Source organism: Carettochelys insculpta, chromosome 5, assembly GCF_033958435.1.
Source record: "Carettochelys insculpta isolate YL-2023 chromosome 5, ASM3395843v1, whole genome shotgun sequence".
Classification (NCBI taxonomy): Eukaryota; Metazoa; Chordata; order Testudines; family Carettochelyidae; genus Carettochelys; species Carettochelys insculpta.
The window spans coordinates 6333208-6355902 of NC_134141.1; the positions used below are offsets into that span (position 1 = coordinate 6333208).

Below are 22695 nucleotides of genomic sequence, written 5' to 3' on the forward strand. Positions count from 1 at the left end.
AAAACACTATTATTAATATTGGTTCAGCGCCACTGATATTTCTGAAGAAATGTCTGAAAAGCTCACAAGTGAATCACTTTAAAATTAAGGGCAAGCGGTAGGCTCCAACTTAAACCAATCCCTTTAAAAGTGGACGGTCCAGAATCAGTGTGCATCTCTGAGAAAACCCAGAGAGCAGCCTCTTCACAAGGGCTTGTTCTAGCAGTTTGGAAGAAGTGACAGGTTTTGCTATGGAAGCAACGGTTTTGGCAAATCAGTACTGTAAGGACAGGGAGGACCAAGCAGTAGCAAAGTTCCCCGGTTTACAACTCTCAAAACCTAGACTGTGTTTCTGGTTCTGCTGTGAGTCCTTTAACAAATTACTCCCTCTTGTCTCTCTCATCTCTTTAGAAAGCAAGCTCTTGAGGGCAGGGCCTGGGTCCCGTCTCTATGTGTTTGTATGGCTGGTTGACAGTTCTAGGCATGACTGTAATGCTAGTAATAATAATAAACACTCGCTAGTGGATTATTAACAGGGCCTGAAAATATGAAACTGTTTCATAACCAAAGCTAAAAACTATTGAATTCATGTCTCCTGTTCCAAATTCTGGTCCCACTGAAACTGACATTTCCTATATGAGAAAAGGGTGTAGGGCCAAGTTTCTACTGCCGTTGTAAAGATTTGCATTGACTTCAGTAGGAGTTGGATGGGATCTTGGTCCCCAGAGAGACCTTTCACCTGAGAGTATTTTTGGACTGAGAGCTCACCCGTCCATAACTGCATAAGAACCACCGTTAACAGCCACATTGTGAGAAGTAGTACACATTACATTTCTGCTCCAAGGTATTGAGTTACTTCACTAGTCCACTTCTGCACATGTGGATGGGTTGTAATTTACACTCCACCCCTTTCCCAACCTGTCTGCCAGTTCTTGGGGAGAGGAGACAGGAAATTAAATTGTGATTCTTTTGAGCTCCTGGGACAATGCAACTACACTTGCTAAGGGCTGTGGCAGCTCTGCAATTAGCCCTAAGGAGACCCAGCATTGCAGGAATACCAAAGCAGGAGTTGTACATGTAAGTGTGATTTATCCCATGCAATTACAAAGCTGGACAGAGCCGCAGAACATGAGTTGAGTAAAACATTAAAAATAAAGGACTGTTACATCTGAAATTTTGAAATGAACAGCAGAGCTTCTGGCTCTGTCACTTTATTTTTGCCTAAAACTGGCAATCAGCTGGAAATAATAAAGAGGGGAAAGTACAATTCTCATTTACCAGAGAGCTCTCCATCTATCCCTGGAGATTTATTAAACCTTATAGCTTTCTCTCAGCTAATGTCTTACGCTTTTGAATTGACCATTTTTGGCTAGAATAAGCAACAGCATAGCTTTTCTAAGACCAGCACAATAGAGAAAAATTATCTTATAGTTCTCTGAAGAGTTTAACTGCCTCATACTGAAACACATGAAACAGCACAGAATTTTTTGAAGCAAAAGTAAAACTACTCACATTCGGTAGCTGTAGCCTTTCCTTTAGCAGAAGAAACAGATGAATAATAGATGTTCCCTTGGAAATACAATTCTGTTCGCTCTTAGTGGAAATCAGGCAAGGGCAATACATTAAGCATAGTCAAGATTATTCTATTTAATCTTTACAGTATTACAGTAATGTTAGCCTTGTAAAAAGCACTGACAGCTTTTTTTTTTTTTTTGCACAGAAGACCTTAAATCTGTCAATGAAAAGAAGGCTTATCCATGTCCCATGGCAATAGATAACAAGTCTCAGTGTCTTCTGTGGAAATGTCAAATAATCAGGAGATGATATAAAGCATCCAGATTATGAAACAGTAAATGTCTACTACATTTCACGATGCAGGGAACCTCTTAAAAAAGCCATCAACATACTAAGTGGATGAAGGTAGTGGAGTGATAAGACAATCAATCACAAGTATCAAGTGACAGCAGCACGACGATAAACTGTTGTTTACTACAGATGTTTTAGGTTTGGTTGCCGAATCTCCAGGCAGAGGCTGGAAACGTGAGGAGCAGGGAAAAATGGGATTACTGCCCACAAGATTTAGTCTACAACTTTCTCGCCATCTCTTTGATCGTACCATTTAATAGGTTTAAGGTTCCTCCATGGGCAGGAAGCTCACACTAGTGACCGCAGCTGAGCGCCCTGGGGCAAGGTGGGAGGTGGATGCAGTTCCATGCCTGGGAAGGGGTGGGGCGAAGCAGAAGGGGTGGGGTCTATGTCATTGTCCTTCAAGTGTTGATTTGGTACAGGACCCCAGGAGTGAGAAGCAGCCTAACCCAGCCAATGCTGTGCTCCCAGCTGAAGCAGCATTTGGACTCTTTCTGGCCCACGTTCCCCACTTACATGCCAGAAGGCATGATTTCTCTTCACTTCTCATAACTTCTGGCAACAGTCATGAACATTTAGGATTGACTTTTTTGGCCATTTATTTGGTGTTTTCAGTTCATAAATGTCATGTTGTGAAAGGCAGAAGGCTGGTGTTACGGCTGAGACAGAGCTGTGAGCCAAGAGATCCGGGTGTGTTCCCAACTCTGCTCCAGACTTCCTGGATAACCCATGGCCAAGTCACGTGATTGGCACTTTTTGTACATTTAGGCAATTAGACTTATTTCTGCTGAGAAGCTCTGAAAATCACAGGTCTTTTGTATCTCAGTCCAGACACCCAACACAGGGGGAAACATTTGCATACATTGAGGCACAATCCCCTGATGCTTCATTTTCCTGATCTGTACCATAGGGAGGATGGTAACATACTTACCAGTCTCATCAGGTTGTTAAGGGATAGCTCAGTGGCTTGAGCACTAGCCTGCTAAACCCAGGGTCGTGAGCGCAATCCTTGAGGAGGCCATTTAGGTTTTGGGGCAAGTAGATGCCAGGGATGGTGCTTGGCCCTGCCAAGAGGGCAGGGGACTGGACTAGCTGACCTCCCGAGGTCCCTTCCAGTTCTAGGAGATGTATATCTCCTGTAAGAGGATCACCTCACAAATAATTCATATAAATATTTAAATCTCTCAGAAGGAAGCACAGACTTCTATTATTTAATATCAAACTTTGTGTATTGCTTAAAGACTATTTTTTATCCTGAACCCCACTCTCTCCGCCATTCCCACCCTTTTTCTTGGTAGTAAACTGATAAGAAAAGTAGTCAGAGATTAGAATGTGGCACATGGTTCCTTTAAACAAGGATTCACAGGGAGGTTCTTAAGAACGCTATTATAGAAGTAACTAATAATTTGTTATATCAATTAAAAATAGTTATTTGTTGTCAAACAAGCAGCATAACACAAGCTCTGCAAGATGTGGACCGTTTTTTATGATGTTTGTACAGCCTTTAGCACAGGGATTGGCAACTGAAAGAGCAAGAAGATCCGTTTTGTTCAGAGTTGGTAAAACCTCAGTAATTCAAGAGCTGCAATGCATGAGAATGAGAGATGGTCTTTAATAAAGAACATCAAACCATACTTTTTGTAACCCCTGTTTTAACAGTGCACACACATACCCCACAATGCACTGCACATATTAAAGGAGACTTATCCAGTGTTTTGAGATCACATATTGTTTGCTGTTTAGATATGAGTTGTTCATTGTTTGGCTTTTCGATGTTCACAGAAATATCAAAAATAATCAGGAGGTTTTTGTTTTTTTTGTTTTTTTTTTATAAAAAACCTTGCAATTATAGCATCAGAAGCCACAAAGAAGTTCTTAGAGAGCTGCAGGTTGCAGACCCTTGCACTAGCACTATCCGGCTGTGTGCCACAAGTAGGCTGCTACATATAAGAACGGCCATACTGGGTCAGACCAAGGGTCCATCTACCCAGTATCCTGTATTCTGACAGTGGTCAATGACAGGTGCCCCAGAGAGAATGAACAGAACAGGTGGATCACATCATGTGATCCATCCCCTGTTGCCCATTCCTAGCTTCTGACAATCAGAGGCTGGGGATACCATTCCTACCCATCCAGTTAATAGGAATTGATGGACCTATTCTGTATAGTGCTTTTCTGAACCCTGTTAAAGTCCTGGTCTGCATAAAATCCCCTGGCGAGGAGTCCCACAGGTTGACTGTGTGTTGTGTGAAGAAATACTTCCTTGTGTTTGTTTTAAACTTGCTGTCTATTAATTTCATTTGATGACCCCTAGTTCTTATTTCATGGGAACAACTAAATAACTTTTTCTTATTCACTTTCTCCAGACCTGTCATGATTTTACAGATCTCTAGCACATCTCCCCTTAGTCTCCTCTTTCCTAAGCTGAAAAGTCTTAGTCTTTTTAAACTCTCTTCATATGGAAGCATTTCCAAACTCCCACCTGCTAGCTGCTACCACACCACAAATAGTTGTAGTGATAAAGCTGAGAATGCCACAAGAACTGTCAAAGCAAGATGCAGAATAAAGCTTCAGAACAGCGGCAGCAAAATGCTCCTCCTGGGCAGTGTAAATGCTACCAGCCTTCATATTTTCCCAGCTCTCTTCAAGGAAAAAGAAAAAGCATCTGTAATGTCCTGCATTTGGGGTGGAAAGCTAGCAGCTCCCAAACATCCCTAGCAAGAGCAGTCTGGCCAGAAACTCAGTACCATTTAGCCCCCAGCCCCGAGGGCTGACACTACAGTGACATTTCAATCAGTCACTAATTTTTTCCAGCCCGAAGCCCATTAATGGTCTTAGCTGGGCTGCTTCCCAATGGTCGACTGAAGGAAGCACTTTGCTGACAGTTTGGAGCCTAATAAATCTTCCCACACAACTCTGGCTGGTGCTCTCTCAGGTGATTAAATAGGCAGGCAGGGGAAAAAAATGGCACAATTTGAAGATTGCTTTTAACCCAGCTAACACATAAAAAATGAGAAGTGGCAGTATATTACTTTGCCTCCCTCTTCCACCCTTCATCACCTCAAATAAGAGCTATCCCCCATCTTATGGGCTTATGTATAATTCAGAAATCCCATACTGTATTCAACACTGCTGAGGAGCGCAGTGCCAGATTGGTGTTTGCTGAGAATATCAAGTCGCATGTGCCTGAAGCAGAGAAGAGCGTGGACCAGTACGGTGCATGAAAACAAAGCACCGTCCGTTCTGGGCCCTCGTGGCTGAGGTAATTTGTGTGATTGGAACGGAAGTTTGCAAAGAGACAGATTGCCAGAAAGCTTTGTCTGCAAATTAATGTAGGGCACTGGGGAATTTCTTAGCTCTCTTCTGAATAAAGGGTCTCCCCTGCATTTTGTCAAACAAGAAACGGATCAAAAGCCAACCTTTCATACTGACTGTTGTCTTCACCAGCTCTTTCCACAGGCTACTCCCAGAATTTTAAAAGGCAACCAGTTTTTCTTCTACTTTGCATTGGTTGGGACACAGGAAGAAGAGCAGATGGAGATTTGAGAAGGCAAAATTCTAAACCGAAGTCAAATGTTCCCTCTAATTTTTTCCATCCCTGTGCAGAATAAAGTTTGTTACGTGCATGGAGGCATGTGTGGATGCGCACCACCAACAGAAACACAGGCTGCTGGCTGTGAGCAGTGGTGGCTGCTCTGCTAATCAGCTGGGCAGCACCTGAATCTCTCCTGGGTGATCGTCCAAGCGCTCAGCCTATATGGAACACTGCCGGGTCCTATGGTCACTCACTACATTCATAGCAAAATGCCATTTCTGAGTTCTGCCCCTTGTAGGCACACCCCTCTGCGATGCCACATGCATTGACCCTGCAAAACCACTGATCCCAAAAGAACGCGCTGTTCTTTACCTTAGCAAAACAAGTATTAGACTCTGGATGGTGCTATGGGGTTCTGCTTGTTCCCAACCATTCGTGGGCCAGCTAAAACTGGAAAGGTAAAGGGCATTTTGAATGTTAAGCTCAACACTAGCACCAATGAGGAAAAAAACCTGGTTTGCAGCTGAAGTGCACTGTTTTACAATGCAAATTACAGTCAGCACCGAAATAAACAGCCGTTTACATTATTCAGAGTTAAAAAGTCTGCATTTGCCTGTGGTTACCAGTGAGGTTGGAATATATCACAGCTTTTCTCCAAATAGAAAATGCGTGGTATCCATGGGGTGACAGTTTACAAATTCACTGCATTGATCCTCTTTACGGGGTAGACAAATTTCACATGGGTAGGTACTGGTGGGCCAGTACCAGTTTTATACAGCATGATTAAAGCACCATTTGGATATATATTACCATTGCCATTGGTTATCCATCCTTCCCTCTCCAGTAAGGAAAGGTCTTGGTCAAGCAGTCTGAGCCTCAGACCACCCCTCTTTGGTACATCTCTCTCCATTTCACAAACCTCTCATACTGCTCTGCTGACGCTTCACGGAGAAGAACTGAACCATGGTCATGATATCTATCTCCTTCTCGGAAAGTAGCCATGGGCAACATTCACTCGCAGTGTAAATGGTTGTGCACCATCATCCACACCGTCTAACCTCTGCACATACGGGCCACGTAGTGCAAAGAACAATATACCGCTCCAGAAAGTGTCTCCATGCTAGTGCCACAAAGACCCTCACAGACGTTAGTGAGGACAGAGGCTCCAGGATCTACCTTGATCTAGATCTACTGGCTGCGCCAGTGGCTGTGGATAAGCCATGCCTCCATGTGCGCGCCACGTCAAAGCTGAGAAGGGGGAATTTCACTGTCTCCTCACACTTTGCCCAGCACTCAAGGTGTACACAAAGAAGATGTGGCCATCACGCCACATGCCGCTGCAGTCCTCCAGCGATTACGTCACAGTCACGGCCGCAGCGTCAACTGCCATGTCATGGGGAGAGGACTGATACCCCAGGCAAGGAATGAGAAGCTAAGAGGGCTGAAGCCAAGAATAACCCATTCTCGTGCAAAATTTCACTTCTAATAAAAAACAAGAGAAAGAAAAGCTTGGTCCAGGGGATAGACCACTAGACTGGGAGACAGGAGACCTGGTGCCATCTCTGACCATGATGTGAAACATTCGCATTGCCTGTTTCTCCTCCCACTTATCTGTGCGGCTTGTCTATCTATTTAGTCATAAGTTCTTTGGGGGCAGGAATCTCTCATTATAAAAGCTACCAAAACAAAAAAGCAGTCAAGTAACACTTAAAGACTAACCAAATACTTTATTAGGTGAGCTTTCATGGGACAGACCCACTTCTTCAGACCATTTGTTATGTATAGAGAGCCTAACACGATAGGGCCGTGACTGCACCTTTTGCCAACTGATGGTACCACTGTATGACTAGTACCGACATTACTAGAGTGCTCAGAGGAAAACAAACAGTTTCTTTGTTCCACGTGCTGTCTTTCCAATTCTGCCTCTAAGATGGAAAAAATAAACAACACCTGTCAAGGATCACACTTGTTCCCAAACCAACCAGTATGTAAATTCAAAAAACATTACTCTCAGGGGCCAGGTCTACACTGGGGGATAAGCTTGAATTAAGACATGCAACTCCAGCTCCATTAATCACATACCTCAAGTTGACATACCTTGATTCAAGCTTTGGCAGCCTCCCCAAAGCAGGAAGCCGGTGATAGGAACACTCCCATTGACTTCCCTTACTCTTTGTGACTGCGAGGAGTACTGGAGTTGACGGGAGCATCTTCAACATTTGATTTAGTGCATCCCTACTAGATGCGCTAAATCAAATGCCAGAAGATTGACCTTGAGAGCGTCGATCTGAGGGTAAATATAGTCACGCCTATGCTTTGGTATCTCATTACTTACAAGAAATCCTGTGGCACCTTATAGACTAACAGATATTTTGAAGCATAAGCTTTCGTGGGCAAAGACCTGCTTCTTCAGATGAAAGCCCACGACAGCTTATGTTGCACAATATCTGTTAGTCTAAAAGGTGTCACAGGACTTCTTATTGTTTTTGGAGATACAGACTAACTTGGCTACCCCTGATACTTATCTGATTATTGTTACTAGATAATGAAAAGTGTCCCAAGCACCACCATCCTGATCTGAAATATCGAAACAAACCAGAAAAATCAACTTCAGAAAGACCATTGTAGATTCATAGTTTTCAAGGCCAGATAGGACTCATAAAAATCTAATCTGATCTCTGGCACAACACAGGCAGGAGAATATCAAACAGTCATTCCCACATCAAGTCCGCATGCTATGGTTGAACTATAGCATCCTTTTAGAAAGATGTCCTCTCTTGAGTCAAATATGCCAGGTGCTACAGAGTCTACCGTATCCCTGAAATTATCACTCTGTTAAAAGTTTGTGGCCTATTTCTAGCACCAGTTTTCAGACACTGGATCTTGTTATGCTATCTGAAATCTTCTCTCCATGGAAGTACTTGTGGACTATAATTAAGTCACTTCTTCACCTTCTTTTAGCTAAACGAGACTGAACTTCTCAAGCCTTCCCTTCAGGTAGGGTTTCCAGGCCTTGAGTTATTTATTCTTGCAGTTCTCTTCTGACCACTTTCTAATTTTTCAACTAGTATGTAATTTGGTACCTAGCACACTGCCCTTACATGATCCTTGTATTTTCTTTTTTTTTTTTAAACACTCAGCCAGTGTACACTTCTTTCTGTAATGAACTTGAACACAGTACCAGGCAGTTGTGACACCAATGCAATGCTGGGCTCCCATTGGGTATTCAACACAACTAGTTCACAGTTGAAGTAGCAACACAGTTGAAGTAGGGTCCAGTTCTGAGCCCCCCAGTATAGAAAGGATGTGGATGCATTGGAGAGGTTCCAGCAGAGGGCAACGCAAATGATTAGTGGGTCTGGAGCACATGACCTGTGAGGAGAGGCTGAGAGATTTGGGCTTATTTAGTTTGCAGAAGAAAAGACTGAGGGGTGATTCGATAACAGTCTTTAACTTTCTGAAAGGGGGCTCTAAAGAGGATGGAGAGAGACTGTTCTCAGTGGTGACAGATGACAGAACAAGGTGCAATGGTCTGAAGTTACAGAGGGAGGTGCAGGTTGGATATTCGGGAAAACTATCTCATCAGGAGGGTGGTGAAGTACTGGAACGTGTTACCAAGACAGGTGGTGGAATCTCCATCCCTAGAGGTTGTTAAGTCCTGGCTTGACATGGTCCTGGCTGGGATGATTTAGATGAGGTTGATCCTGCTTTAGGCAGGAGGCTGGATTAGATGACCTCCTGAGGTCACTTCCAGCCCTAGAATTCTGTGATTCTGTGATTCTCTTCTATGATAGAACACTAGTTAATTGGCAGGATAAGGGCCAATCTATTTTGCTATCTGATTAAAGTAGAGAATATTGCATTAAAAATATAGGAAATTAAATTAACAGCAGATAAAATGGCAGGTCTACATGGTGGTTAGCATTAACAAGTTAACATTTACCATCATACCAAACGTGTCAGAAACCACAAATATTAACCATAATGAGGTATCTGAGATGCCACTGTTATTTTCTAAGGAATGGGCACAGCAGGATATTAGTAGGTGGAAAATGCTATCTTTCTATCGGCAACAACTATATCTACATTCTAAATGACCTTTTCCAGCCGTGGCTTGTTGAGACTCCATGTTCGTTAAATCTCAGTACAATATATAAGGCATATAAATGTTGCTTCTCTTTGTCCTCTGCCCCCAAGCCCTTCTTAGACCAGCTACCATCCCCCCACTTAGGAACTTAAGTGCCTTTATAATTCATCTGAAACCACAGCTCAGAGTACTACAACATTTTACATCCCGAGCTTCTTATCGCTTGTCTGCCTCCCCTCACAGGAGATAGAAAGGGAATTACTGCTCCTCGCTTTCACGGTGCCATCAGAGGAATGCAGCAAACAGAAAACTGATTACTAGCAATTAGTAAATTTGAAAAGTTACAGAGGAAACTACCGACCCAAAGACACCTCCCTAATCAGTATGGGAGGGTCAGTTAAAAATATGGGAGCCAGCATGAAAGAATAGCTGGAGAAATTGCCAGCCATCAGTGGGGCCGACAACTACCGTGGGCCCGGCTTTATCCCAGGAAGGGGTGGAGCCAAGGGTGAAAGGGGAAGAGTCAAGAGCAGTTAGCCTTTAGTGCTACTGAAACCAAAGTGCTGGGCCCTCCCCCCCTCAAAGCCATGCGGAGCGGCAGAGCAGTGCTGCCGCAGCACTTCACAGGGGCCCGGAGCTCTAGCCGCTGCCAAAGTAATGTATCCGTCCACAGCCAGACTTGAACCTGTGACCTCCGGCGTTCAGTACAGGAGCCACTGTACTCTGAACTAAAAGCCAGGTCACTGTTAGCTCCTGCTGTAGAGGAGACTCATTCTTTCTCTCTGCAAGTGGCTTCACTGCCACTACTTGGGATAGTGAACCACGTAGGTGTGTGGGTTACAGCCGTGGTGCCGGTGGCCGGAATTTCAGGCCCCTTTGAAATGATGGCCCTGGAGCACCTGCAAGAGTGAAATTATAGGGTCTCTTTCAGTTAACTAGCTTTGAAAAATAGACTCTGTGCACTACCATATCGATTGTCTCTTTGAACCTGAAATATGGCTTTTCTTTGCAATAACAGAATATCTATACACACACACAGAGCCATATATCACTAGAATTACATGGCTGAATGAGCTACAAATTGAGACTACTGTTATTGGTAACTTGCAAAAATCTATAAGCACTGTAGGTGAGCGGACGCCGTGGATGGAGGGCTATCATATGGCAGAGGCTGGGAAGGTTGTGGCTCTCTTTCCCTTTGTTTCAAGGGCGCCCAGCAGAGATTCTCAGACGTGTTGTACAGCCAGAGAATGTCTTGCTTTTAGACTGGTGCACCTCCGCCAGTGAAGAGTGCCCTGGAGCCAGCTGGGCCACGGGATTCCTCAGGAGCAGGGCCCAGGGTGCTGCAAAGTGGCCCGTGCTGATCTCAGGGTATCTGTGGCACTGAGGGCCAGATCTTCCTTCCTTCCTTCTATGAGAGAGAGAGGCCGAACGTGTCTTCCTCCACTCCAGGCACATTTCAGTGGGTTTTTCACTGTCAGTCCTTTGGGTGTGATGTCCTTCTGTTTGCATTTTGAGAGGAAGATGATGTCTGTCTATATCTGTGCAAGTTTTCTCATGAGGGTGATGGATTTCCACTATAGTCCTAGTCTATAAGGTGCCACAGGACTTCTTGTTGTTCTCGAAGACACAGATTAAGACAGTGACCTCTCTGATTCCAGGCACATTGTCTCTTCTCTAGTCTCCCACTTCCTAGACTGCCAAAGCTTTTCCTGTCCATCTCTCCCTTATCCAGCGAGAACACGCAAAAGGAGCCTTCTCTCATCCTGTCCTTCCTGTGCCTAAGTGGCTCCAAGTCTCTGTCAGTCCCTTCCATCCCCTCGTCTTTCATTCTTAATCCTCTCTCTAGCAAAATACTCATTACAAAACCCACCTGCGTCCACCAAGCTCAAGGTATTCGTCGCCCTGAAACGTACGTGCCTTCTCTTCCTCCCACACCACACCCATCCAAACTTAACGGTATTGGAAGCAGGTCTAACAAACCTTCAAGCAGGATGTGGTACTTTATAGGGTGGAGTGATTTAACAGCAGCCTTCAGCTACCTGAAGTGGGGTTCTAAAGAGGACGGCGAGAGGCTGTTCTCTGTGGTGACAGATGAGCAATGATCTCAAGTTGCAGGGCAGGAGGTTTAAGTTGGATTTTAGAAACAAAACTATTTCATTAGGAGGGTGGTGAAACATTAAAATGGGTACACCTATGGAGGTGGTGGAATCTCCAGCCCTAGAGGTTTTTAAGTGCTGGCTTGACAAAGCTGTAGCTGGGATGGTTTAATTGGCATTGGTCCTGCTTCTAACAGAGGGTTGGACTCAATGACCTTCTGAGGTCTCCTCCAGCCCTCCAGGAACTGCAGTAAATAAAAGCACAGCAAGAAAGCCTGGGATGTGAGGCTGTTGGGATAACCTCCCAAGAGATCTGATGGAAGACCCATTGCTCAGGACAGCTGGGCAGATCCCTGCACATTACACTGTAGGGGACAATCCTGCATTTCCTGCAACAGGTGCCTTCAGAAACTTCCACAGGCATAAACAAAAGGTGCAACAGTGAGTCAAGGGGTCCCACTTCCTGGGACATGCTGCATGCCCAGAGGGCTAGGAGTATCAGGGCTCAGCCCTTTGCTAATTGAAGGTCCCTTCATTGCGTTCCACCCATGGACAAGGGCCTTAGAGAGGATGTCACATTAGTTTTGCCAGCATAGCAGAAAAGGGCCTTTAGTGTTACTGAATTCAGGCCAGTGTGTCTATTAAGGTTGCAGACTCTGAATTAGCACAGCCAATAAATGCACTTGAAGTCGTTAGGTGCTGTCTTACTGAATCTAATTCTGCCTCCTTCATGTTGCTTCAGTCAACATTGTAGAAGAGTCAAGTCATATTTTTTAATAAGGTTGGTGGTTTCTTTTGCATGCCGCGAGGCTTTTGGATGTGCTCGCTGTCTTCCCTCCCTCCCCTCCCCCCCTTTGATGTGTCTAATCTGAAGAATTAATTGACTGGTAAAAGTATGAAATTCCAATCCTTCTCAGAAACTCCAGAGCAAAAGTGAAGTATGTCAGTAATCTTTCCAGCGAGTATAGCTTCATATGCATTACCTGGCATCATGCAAATACCTAGCCACAACTGATTTCCTTTCATCTTAAAAGCTGAAGTAAAGCATTCACTGCTGAAGTGCAATACCCATCTGAGACCACTGAACCCTCTGTCAGCCTGTTTCAGGATGCAGTATTTTAAGAAAAATCATATATGAAAAAGTTTTATTTAATTTAACTAGGGAATACGATGAAAGAGTTGACAGTAGTAATGTAAAATAGAACTCTATGGCACTTTTTTCTTCCCTTATTCTGGGCTGGCAGGGAGACTGAAATTAAAGCTACTGCAACTTAGAGCAGCCTTGGGGCTGCTCTAAGTTATGCCAGAGGCAGCTAGCCACTGTCATGCATCCCATCCTGCCCCAATCTGTTCCTAATAGCTTCTTTCAGTGTCCCTGACACAGCCCCTGCACAGAGCAGGGAAGGAAGGGAACAGAGGTAAACTACATCAGCTTTATGTTACCCAAGGAATCTCTGGTATCAGACAAAGTTGTCATTTGGAAAGCTTCCTGGCTGATGATGACTGAACCCAACTGCTCTATTCTTCACTTTGCATAGGCTCTTCTTAGAAAAGACACCACTTTTATAAACTGACCAGAACTTTCCAAAGAAATATTTTACTTGCACCCAGAAACAGTACAGCACCTACTCATCACAACTACAAAAAAAATCTGTAGGATCCTTTTTTCCTAACACATCTATGTCCTTGATAAAATACGCTTTGTTGCCTGCCAAGCTATTTTATCAAGCCTGTCTGCCCTTTTCCACCACACAGTCAGAGTGACCTCTGCTCAGGTGCTATCTGCAGTAGACTGCTATCAGATGATCTTTCCCTGAACCAGCTGCCTCACTGAATCGATATTGATTCAGACTTGCGTTTCTGAAGCAAATCTATTGTATCTCCATTAGCAGGACTTCAAATGATCAAACACAGAAGGCTTCACTTGTATTATTCCAGCTCTGTGTCACATAGTAAAGACACAAATGCATACTAATATCATCACAGGATGCACAAACACACATGAATGTGATCTGAGCCAAATTAGGCCTTCCTGTCTATTGTTGGGAAAGCAGCATATCCCTTTCTAGACCCAAAGACTGTCATCTGCAAATGCAAACTGTAAACATAGCAGTGCACTTAGAAGTACAACAGGTGCAGAAAGATAATAGTTCAAGTCCCCTGCAGTAAAAATCCAAACTTAATGCCCCATCGTGCCACCAATTTTTAGCAGTTCTCCCAGTGATCAAAACCTAATTATGACATATAGCCCAAGATACCATTTTTAATAAGGGAATCATAATGAACATCACTCCCATATACACTTACAGCTTATAAATTTATATACTTGTTAATATAACAAATATACACAACCACATACCTATATAAACGGCAGAAAGACTATTGACTTTTTCCATAGTGAAAGCAAATACCTAATTTTCAATTACAAATGAGGCTTGCAAAGAAACATTCAGATGAAGCAATTACAAACAAAAGCAGCCCAAACAAATGAAAAACGCTTAATTGCAATCACTTTGCTCTGAAAAACTCAGGGCATCTTTAGAAGCAAAAGCTTTAGAAATTATTAGAGGCAACAAATGGTAATGTTATCTACCTCCCATACCGAATCGAGTACTGCCCTGAGTAATTACAGCTACAATCCACGGACTTTCAGGGGTTTTGCACCAATGTGAGCAAGAGCAGAATGTGACCCTTTTGTTTCAGGTCCATTTAGCCAGTTGTACATACAAATGGACTAACTTGTTTTTAAACTCGTTAATTTCATGAAAAGCAGGAAAATGGCAGAGAGAAATGAAAAAAGAACCAAAACACCACAAAATGGATAAACCCTGTGATCCCATAGGGGACCATAAAGATTTTATCATTACATGTCTGGGAAGAACTGAATACTTCACTGATGGCTCTGCCACTTGTGACTAATATCAATAGTCTGCATGCATGGGAAGCTATCCTCCTCTCTCCTCCTCCCTCTCCCCTACACACACACACACACACACACGTTCTTATACCTGACAGCCCTGGTTTGTTCTGGGTGTTTTTACCCTGACGACACATGTCTAAAGTTCCTATCAGCACTTGGATACTTCAAGGACCTTGTCGTAGAACTGCAGAGACTGGAGGGCTCCGTATCTGGGCATATCTTTAGCCAAGCCTGCTTAACCGAGGTCTGCCTACGTCTCTCCAGATTCACAATGCGAGGCAGAGCCAGGAGCTCTATCCCGCCCCCTTTTTAGTACTTTTTGGCTGGTACTCTTGGTCATTTACAGTGTCATGTTTCCAAAGGGGTAGATAGTTGTAGGTAACTGGGGCAGTCCCATGCACTGGAATGCCTGTTCACTCCCTGCTGGACCATCAGTAGCTGCTGAAATTGGAGGCCAGTCAACAGAAAGAGGTATGTTTGACACGACCCCATCAAAGTCAATGGGTGCCTTGCCACTGACTTCAGTGGGCACGAGACCAGGCCTGAGGCTATTGCAGGCTTTGGGAATGGGAGGCCATCTCTTGAGCTCCCCTCCTATTAACATTCAGGAAATAAACCCCTATGCCGTTTAGCGGCTCTGCCTTCCCATCCCCTGCCCATTGAACACAGCTCCGTTCACACACTCTGAGGCCATCTCTACGCTGCAATAAAAAACCTGCAACTGGCCAGTGCCAGCTGCCTTAGGGGAGCTCTGACTAATGGAGTCATCATTTGCACTGCAGTAAGGCTAAAAGCCAGGCTTTAAGTCTCTGTGAGGTGGGAGGGTCCCAGAGCTGGTGTGCAGCCCAATCCCGAAAGCCTACAGTGCAATTAAACAGACCCTTAAGCCAAATTCTGCAAGCCAGATTCAAGTGAGGGTGTCCAATTGCAATGTAGACCTACCCTCAGCGTGCACTGCCCCAGGAAGAAAAAGGAATGGAACACCCAGGTCTGTCAGATTACATAAACACTACATGGTCAAAACCACAGCATGAGAGAAGCAAGAGGCAGGGGACAGGGGAAGTGAGGGAAGCTGCTGAGATGAACAGTGGAGAGGAGGTGCAGAAAAACCAAATGCAAAGGTAGAAGAGCCAATAAAGAAAACGAGAAGAGATGAAGGAGGCAGAAAATAAAGCAGAACAGATGAGGGGACAGAACCCAGGGTAAGGAGCAGAAATGTGGAAAATATCGATGAGGTTATGCAAAGCCACTTAAAAGTAAATTTTCCCTTCATTCTTTTCCAAACCCTAAAATAGGCCCATTTAGATCAGAAATTATGCCACAGTGCATTGATTATTTTTTGAGTGGAAGGAGGATTGGTTTTGAGCTAAATGGGCCTGTTCTCAAGTCTGAAAGAGCTTTTTTAATGACTTGAACGCTGAAAACAATCATCTTGTTGACACTACTTATGAAGAAAGGAAGAAAAGGGGTGAGGGATAAGGAAAATATGAGGCAGAAATCAGAGAAAGGACAATCAGAAGAGCTGTCAAAGCTGAGGAAGGATTCATAACAACAGATTTCCATGTTTAATGCACAGAGCAAGCAATAGCTAACCCTGGAGCTAGGCTCAGAGTATCATCCTCATTTTAAAAATGGGGAGACTGAGGAAGTGAGGGTCATTGGCTCACAGGGATAGTCACTGGCAGAGCCAGCATAAGAATTTATGAGCCTTAGGGCACATGTTCACGGCAGCCTGGCTCAATGAGGCAGAGAACAATCCAGAGGAGGTTGATTTATGATGTCTAGTACAGACCTGATAAATCTACCTCCAATCACTCTCCTGCTAACGCTGGTACTCCACCTCAACAAGAAGTATCTCCTGTCAAAACACTGCAGTGAAGACATGGCTGTGAGTAGAGCTAAGCACTTTGACTTTGGCTATGTTATTCACATAGCTGAAGCTGAATAACTTAGATATATTTTCCAAGGTAGCGCAGCCCAGCCCTTAGTTCAGTGGGCTGCTCACTTGGTCAGACCACCTCAATGTGTATAAAACTGGAGACACAAGGAAGAGCCATTCTGTCATGAAGAACCCACGTTTTGAATCCCAGCCAGGCAGCACTTCAGCCAGAAAAGTCCAACCAGCAGATGTGTCAGAAGAGACAAAATCATCTGAGTGGAAGGAGAAAAACAAAAATAAAAGACAAAGGTGCAGCCTAGACCGGGTCTGCCTGGGACAGCTCTATGGCACCATGCAAGATGCCTCTCACGGGTTCCAGGCCTTGGACCAAATGATGCGCTCAACTACAATGATAATAATGTAAGTTGCTCCAGTAAAATGGAGTTACTTCTGATTTCAAGTGGTGGAACCGGACAGCTGAATTTGACCCTCTTCCTTCTGCCTTGGGCAATCAATTACTTCTGTGTCCGGGAGTGTTAAATGCCACAAAGTCCAAGTGGTGGGGTTCAGTCGGCTGTTGCCTTGCACCTTATATGGTCTTTTCCACTAGTGCAAAGTCAGAATATGAGCGTTTTAACGCTTACTTTGCACTGATGCGACTGACACGCACAACACAAGGCTGCAAAGTTCAAAGCCAAGATCTAAGGAAGTGGTGAATCAGACCCTATAAAATTCATGGCTCTAAATCCCAAATGTTATCAAGATCTTATCACCATAGCTTTCTGGCTACAAAAACAAAAAGCAGTCAAGTAGCACTTTAAAGACTAGCAAAATGGTTTATTAGGTGAACTTTCGTGGGACAGACCCACTTCTTCAGACCATAGCCACACCAGAACAGACTCAATATTTAAGGCACAGAGAACCAAAAACAGTAAGCAAGGAGGACAAATCAGAAAAAGATAATCAAGGTGAGCAGATCAGAGAGTGGAGGGGTGGGGGGGAAGGTCAAGAATTAGATTCTGGCTACAGTGTATCTTTTACCCTTCACTAGCATATTAAACCTATTCATGTGAGCAATAGTGATAAGAGCTTAATTGGTGTGGTCACAATCCATTTAAAGGGAAAGTGAAAACAGCTTAAAGATGAAGCAGGAGGGAGAAATTGTTTAGATATTATGCAGCTATAAACAAAACAACAACAACTATTATGAAAACATACCCATTAGGGGACTAGGGAAACAATCATTAGAGTACTTGATGCTCTGCTGCAGGGAGGCACTGAAAGCAAAAAACATATAATTTCGTTCCTGCACTGGATTGCTATTCATATGAGCTACACGCCTTTCATGGTCATAGACTGTAGGTTAAGACATAATATTATACAGTGTAGGCCCATGTAAATGAAACATGTAATTTAGCTGAGACTGACATGCCTCACACATGCGGACACAGGAAGGAAAAGCCACTATTTTCGTACGGAGAGAATACAAAGTATAATAATACAAGACAGACTGGTCATGGGTCTAACACAGCCGACACCTTTACTAAGATTGTCTCTCTTCTGCTCTCTCTGAGATTCTGGGAGAAAGAAGAATCAATTAGCCCTCAACAGACTGTGACCTTGAAGGGTTGAGCTCTAAACAGGAAACGCTGAGTTAGACAGAAAAGGGAAGAGGAGACAAGGGTTCTGAAGTGCACTGCAGGGTCTGGTTCAGAACTGATGTGTCAATCACAGAACCGGAGCCATGACAGGTCTGACCTAGACCTAGGAGAAAAATTATTAATGCAAAGGGAAAGCTCACAAGATTCTTGTGAATAAATAACCTAGTCAGGCCCGAAAAAGAAGAGTGGGTGAGATGCCAAAAGACCAATCCAATTTACAGCTGTTACTTCCTGAGCCATCATTCCTGGAATTTTATACCTGACACAATTTTTGACCTGTAACAAAGGTTTGATGCTGTTTTTTTCTATCCCTCCAACTTTTGCTGGGAGTGAAACAGAATACGTTTGAAAAGCAGTTTGGAAAAAAACCCCAGAACCAAATGAGTCTTTGAACTCCATGATAAATGCTTTGTAACCTGCTGTCCCACCCTTATTTCCACAGGGATTCAAGGAACTGCAGCTGCGTGAAGCTTCAGAACTTGGCTTTTAGGCAGTAGTAAACCCTCCTCACTCAGTGCAAACCAAACAAAATCAATTGCCGGCCCCTAAGATTTTTTTTCCATCAAGATCTATGTGGAAGGCAAATCCCTTAAAACACTTAATAGATATTAATCTAAAAATTTAATTCCTGGGCAGCGCTTTATTTCCTGGATGTGAGTGGATCTGAATGCATCTTTTGCCTCTGGGTGCTCATCAGCTAGTCTGTTTTCATTTCCTTCAGACCTTGAGTGATCACAAGAAGGAAAACCACCTCTTCCATGTCGCATTTTGCAGTGATGTGTTGCTGAGTTGTTGCTATTCTGCAAAAGCTGTTCTTGATCCCGCCCCACCCCCACCCCCTCACTCGCAAACCATGTCAGCTAGATGGTGTTCTCAGGTCACTTGGCCAGGTGCAAAGAGGTAGCAAGTGCAGTGACATCTGTTGTCCCTTTAATGATGTTTACCAGATTTGCAGGGGAGAAGGCGTTTCTGTGCTAATTGCTTCTGTGAGGAAATAACCCTTTGTCCTCATCATTGCAAAAGTTAGTCCCAATGACTTAATCAATATTCTACCAAGTAATCTTCAATTAGGCAAATAAAGCTTTCGTTTGACTGCACACCAATGTTTTTGACCGGTTTGCCTGAGAAAAGTTACTCTTCATCTAACTGCTGGTCACGACACATTAGTGAAGCAAGAAGCTACATAGGCTATTATATGTTTTCATCCTTAAAACTTCCTTTCAATATTGCTGGAATTTCAGTTGGTATGACACTAACTGGGCCATGGGCGCAGTTCTGCTGAAGTCAATGAAGGCATTCCTATGTACATCAGCTGAGGGTCTGGCTCACTATATTTTCTGATACAAAATATAACCGAATTAACCTGAGGTGATCCCCGAAAGAGTAAACGATGCTCCTGATGTCCACACTGAGTCCGAGCATGCTTCAAGCGAAATCCTGTGGCAAAACTCCTATTGATCGCCATGAAAACAGGGTGAGGCCCAGCATACAGGAATCAGCAAGTCATCCGCCTGCTGTGGTTTGGGATGGGCACAAAGGAGGGAGTCTAGACGTGTGCCTAAGCGAGCTTTCAACAGAATCTGTTGCCACTTTTAACCCCTAGAGACCTCAATTGTGTCTCCCAGGTCTGTGCACTAGCATAGAAGAACAAGAGTTACCAGCATCAGACTGTCTGGCATGACCTGCTCCCATCTGACAGGTTACAATGACGTGTCAGAGAAATTACATCCCCGCAACAAATTACCTTGATGTTTTGTGATGAGCGAAGAGGAAATTTCCCAGGAGCTTGATTTTTCAAAAGCTAATATGCTCCCCCCAACTCTACACCTCCTTGTTCATGTACAAGTACAAGCACAAGCTCGTTAACCAAGTCATCCTAGTTAAGCCAGTGAGACAGCATTCATGAATAAGGGTTGGCAGAGTCAAACCCTTGAGAAGGAAAAGAATAAAAAACTGTAATGAACCCTGAATGAAAAACAAGTCATAAGTGTAAGCATGGTATTAACAGCTCTGAGATATCTAGAGCTGCTACAAATGCATCATAACCATTTCCCACTGTACTCACTGACTGCTTCAGGAAGATGTCTATGTCATTTATCAGCAACGCAATACAGGAAAGAGGAAATAGAAGTGCTTGATAGAGAGGGCAATGAAATTAACAAATACAGGGGACTCAAAGCAACATAATCGAATCAAATTGATTCCTGAAATGTCCTGCTAGATTTATGAAAAAAAAATACAGGTGAAAATGTAAATCTACTGATTCATCCTTTTGTATAACATATACAATAAAAGAACTTGCAAAGACTTGCCTCTTGAATACTGGCCAGGATGTACATCTTTACAAAAATCTTTTTTGGTGCAACCCCTGTGTCTCGTTAGTAACAGTGGTAGAGATTTTGTGATGCATCCTTGCCCCTTGCTCAGTTTGTTCAAACTTAACCTGCAGTGTCAGATGCAAGGAAAAGATACAGAACAATCAAAATCCTTGATGGAAGAAAAACATGAGCTGCTACTTACAAAGTTTTGGGGCGGTTTGGAGGTTAGTTTCTGCTGTTTGTGCTGGCGGTATGGTGGTAGACTCTCTCACCTCAGGCTCCAGAGTGGGTGGAGGAATGGAAGGTGCAGCAGAAGACAACAATGGAAAATCTAAGATGCGGTTATGCGGCGAAGGGAAGAGAAAAGGCTCGGAGGGCACCAGGGAACTATCTGCCTGCACTGTGACTTCAAGATTGGTTTCAGGGCTAGGGACTGGGAAAGGTGAGGTGCGCACTGCTGAAGGCACCCAAGCAGCCAGAACAGTAGGTTCCGCAGAAATCATTGGGTCTTGCCCAATCCTCCCTGGGTCTAGGTGGGTGGGAGAGTCATACTCAAAAATTTTGTCTACAAACACCCACTTGAGGCCAGCAATGCAGAGGCAGAGGCTGAGCAGGCAAGCCAGGATGGGGACGATGCAGATCTTTTCAGAGTTAAGGCAGCCCCTCCATCGCTCTGCCTCCAGGCACACGCAGCAAGTTGCGGCAAGGCCTGCTATTCCTTGGACCCTCCTGTCCTCTCTTTGCATGTTGTCCTCAGCCGGGAGCCCTTCCAGCGAGGCAGTGGGGCTCAGCTGAGTGGAAGAGCCGGGGGAAGTCTCTGGAGCAACTTCAGACATATTTAAGCCTGAAAATCTTAACCGGCTCACTTCCAAAAGGCCTTCGCTCGATCACAGCTCATGATGACAAGCTGGGCAAAAAAAAATCAAATCACCCGACAGCGGAAGGAAAATCATGCAGCGGACGTCAGTAGCGAGTCCAAGTTCGAGAACATCATCTGGACCAGGAGAGGAGTTAAAACAAACAAACAAACAAACCAACCAATCCTCTCTCCTTTTCAACTAGAAACAGAGTTGCTTAGTAACTATTTAGCTCCTGTTTCCTGGCCACTTTTAAAATCCCTCTCAAGCCATCCCAGCTCCTCTGAGGGCGGTGGCGGCGCTCAGGGGAAGCCCCACCACACAAAGAACATGCTGTCGGCTTAAGTGAGCCAATAGTCCAGAGCGAAAGGCTGGCTCCTCACCTGGAGCGTCTGAGGCTGGCGTCCACTCGGACGAAGAAAACAACTGGCGTGCAGCAGAAGCAGAAGCAAAAGCAAAACCGGGACTGGCGGCAGCAGCGGCAGAGGGAACAGTGACAGTAGCAACAGCATCCTGTTGTGTGCGAGCAACGGCTGAAAGAGGCTGAATCATTACCGAGCAGCAGGTGCCTGCTCTCTGAGCATCACTGCCAACAGGAGCATGACACAGGGGTTTGAAAGGCAGAGCTGTGCCAGAAGGGGGGTAACTCCCTTCCTCTCCCCCTCCTCTTTGTCCTTCTTCAGCACTCACTCACGTTAGTCGTTTTTCCCCCTCTCTCTCTTCTCCCTCGCCGTCTGTTTCTCTGACATACAGACACCCTCTCTCCTTCCCTTCCCCACCCCACTCCACCCCGCTGCAGGGCTGCTTGGAGTGCAATCAGCACACGCAGCAACACAGGACTGCTAGTGACTTCCTATTTTATCCAATTAGACGGAATAAAGGCCAGCAAATCAAAGGGAGGCAGGCAGCCGGCAGTTCTGTGCTCTCTCGCTTCCTTCCACTGTTCGGTCAGAAGACGATGGCAATCGATTACAAAGCTGGGATGGGGGTGTAGGTGGAAGGCTTATGGGTTGGACCCAATGCTCAGCAAGCCTGCTATCCGATCTCTCCCCAGAGAAATAGGCTTTTCTACTGCAGTGTCTTTCTGCCTGACGCCAAGAGAGCATTGCCTTCCAATCACGCTAATAAGTTTAATTCACTAACAATAGGAAGGTGCATCTTCCTGTTGGAAGGAAGGCTGATTGATGCATCTTAGGGAAAAAGAATATTTCTTCAAAAATCATTTTAATCTCTGATGAATGTGGCTGCAATTTAGGATGGGGTGAGGGACTGCAACTGTTTTTTAAATTCTGTTTTGGAAATAAATCTGACATTCTTAAAGGAAAATCCTTCAGTCACACCCACCCACTAATGGAGAAGGAGTTTGTAACTGATCCAGAAAATACAATGTTTAGGTCCTGCCTGAAACTGACAAAGAGCAAGTAAATCCATCATTACTAAAGCATCTTCTCTGTTCTTAACTTGTCCCATTGTTCCTCTGCACTGCAAAGAAGC

At 44.4% G+C, this 22695-nt stretch overlaps 2 protein-coding genes across 3 annotated transcripts in view; both read right to left on the reverse strand.

Moving 5' to 3' along the window:
• Window positions 1-21180, reverse strand: part of NRG1 (neuregulin 1) — a 127884-nt gene extending 106704 nt beyond the window's left edge. For both annotated transcript variants that reach the window (XM_074994598.1, XM_074994597.1), the window contains exon 1: window positions 20547-21180. In XM_074994598.1, coding sequence (XP_074850699.1) covers window positions 20547-21180 — 634 coding nt within the window. The remainder of the gene's footprint in view (window positions 1-20546) is intronic.
• A 362-nt stretch (window positions 21181-21542) lies between these two features.
• LOC142013343 (uncharacterized) lies at window positions 21543-21713 on the reverse strand. The gene has a single exon (XM_074994600.1). It carries the CDS (start codon window positions 21711-21713, stop codon window positions 21543-21545), a length of 171 nt encoding a protein of 56 aa, XP_074850701.1.
• Window positions 21714-22695: the final 982 nt, after the last annotated feature.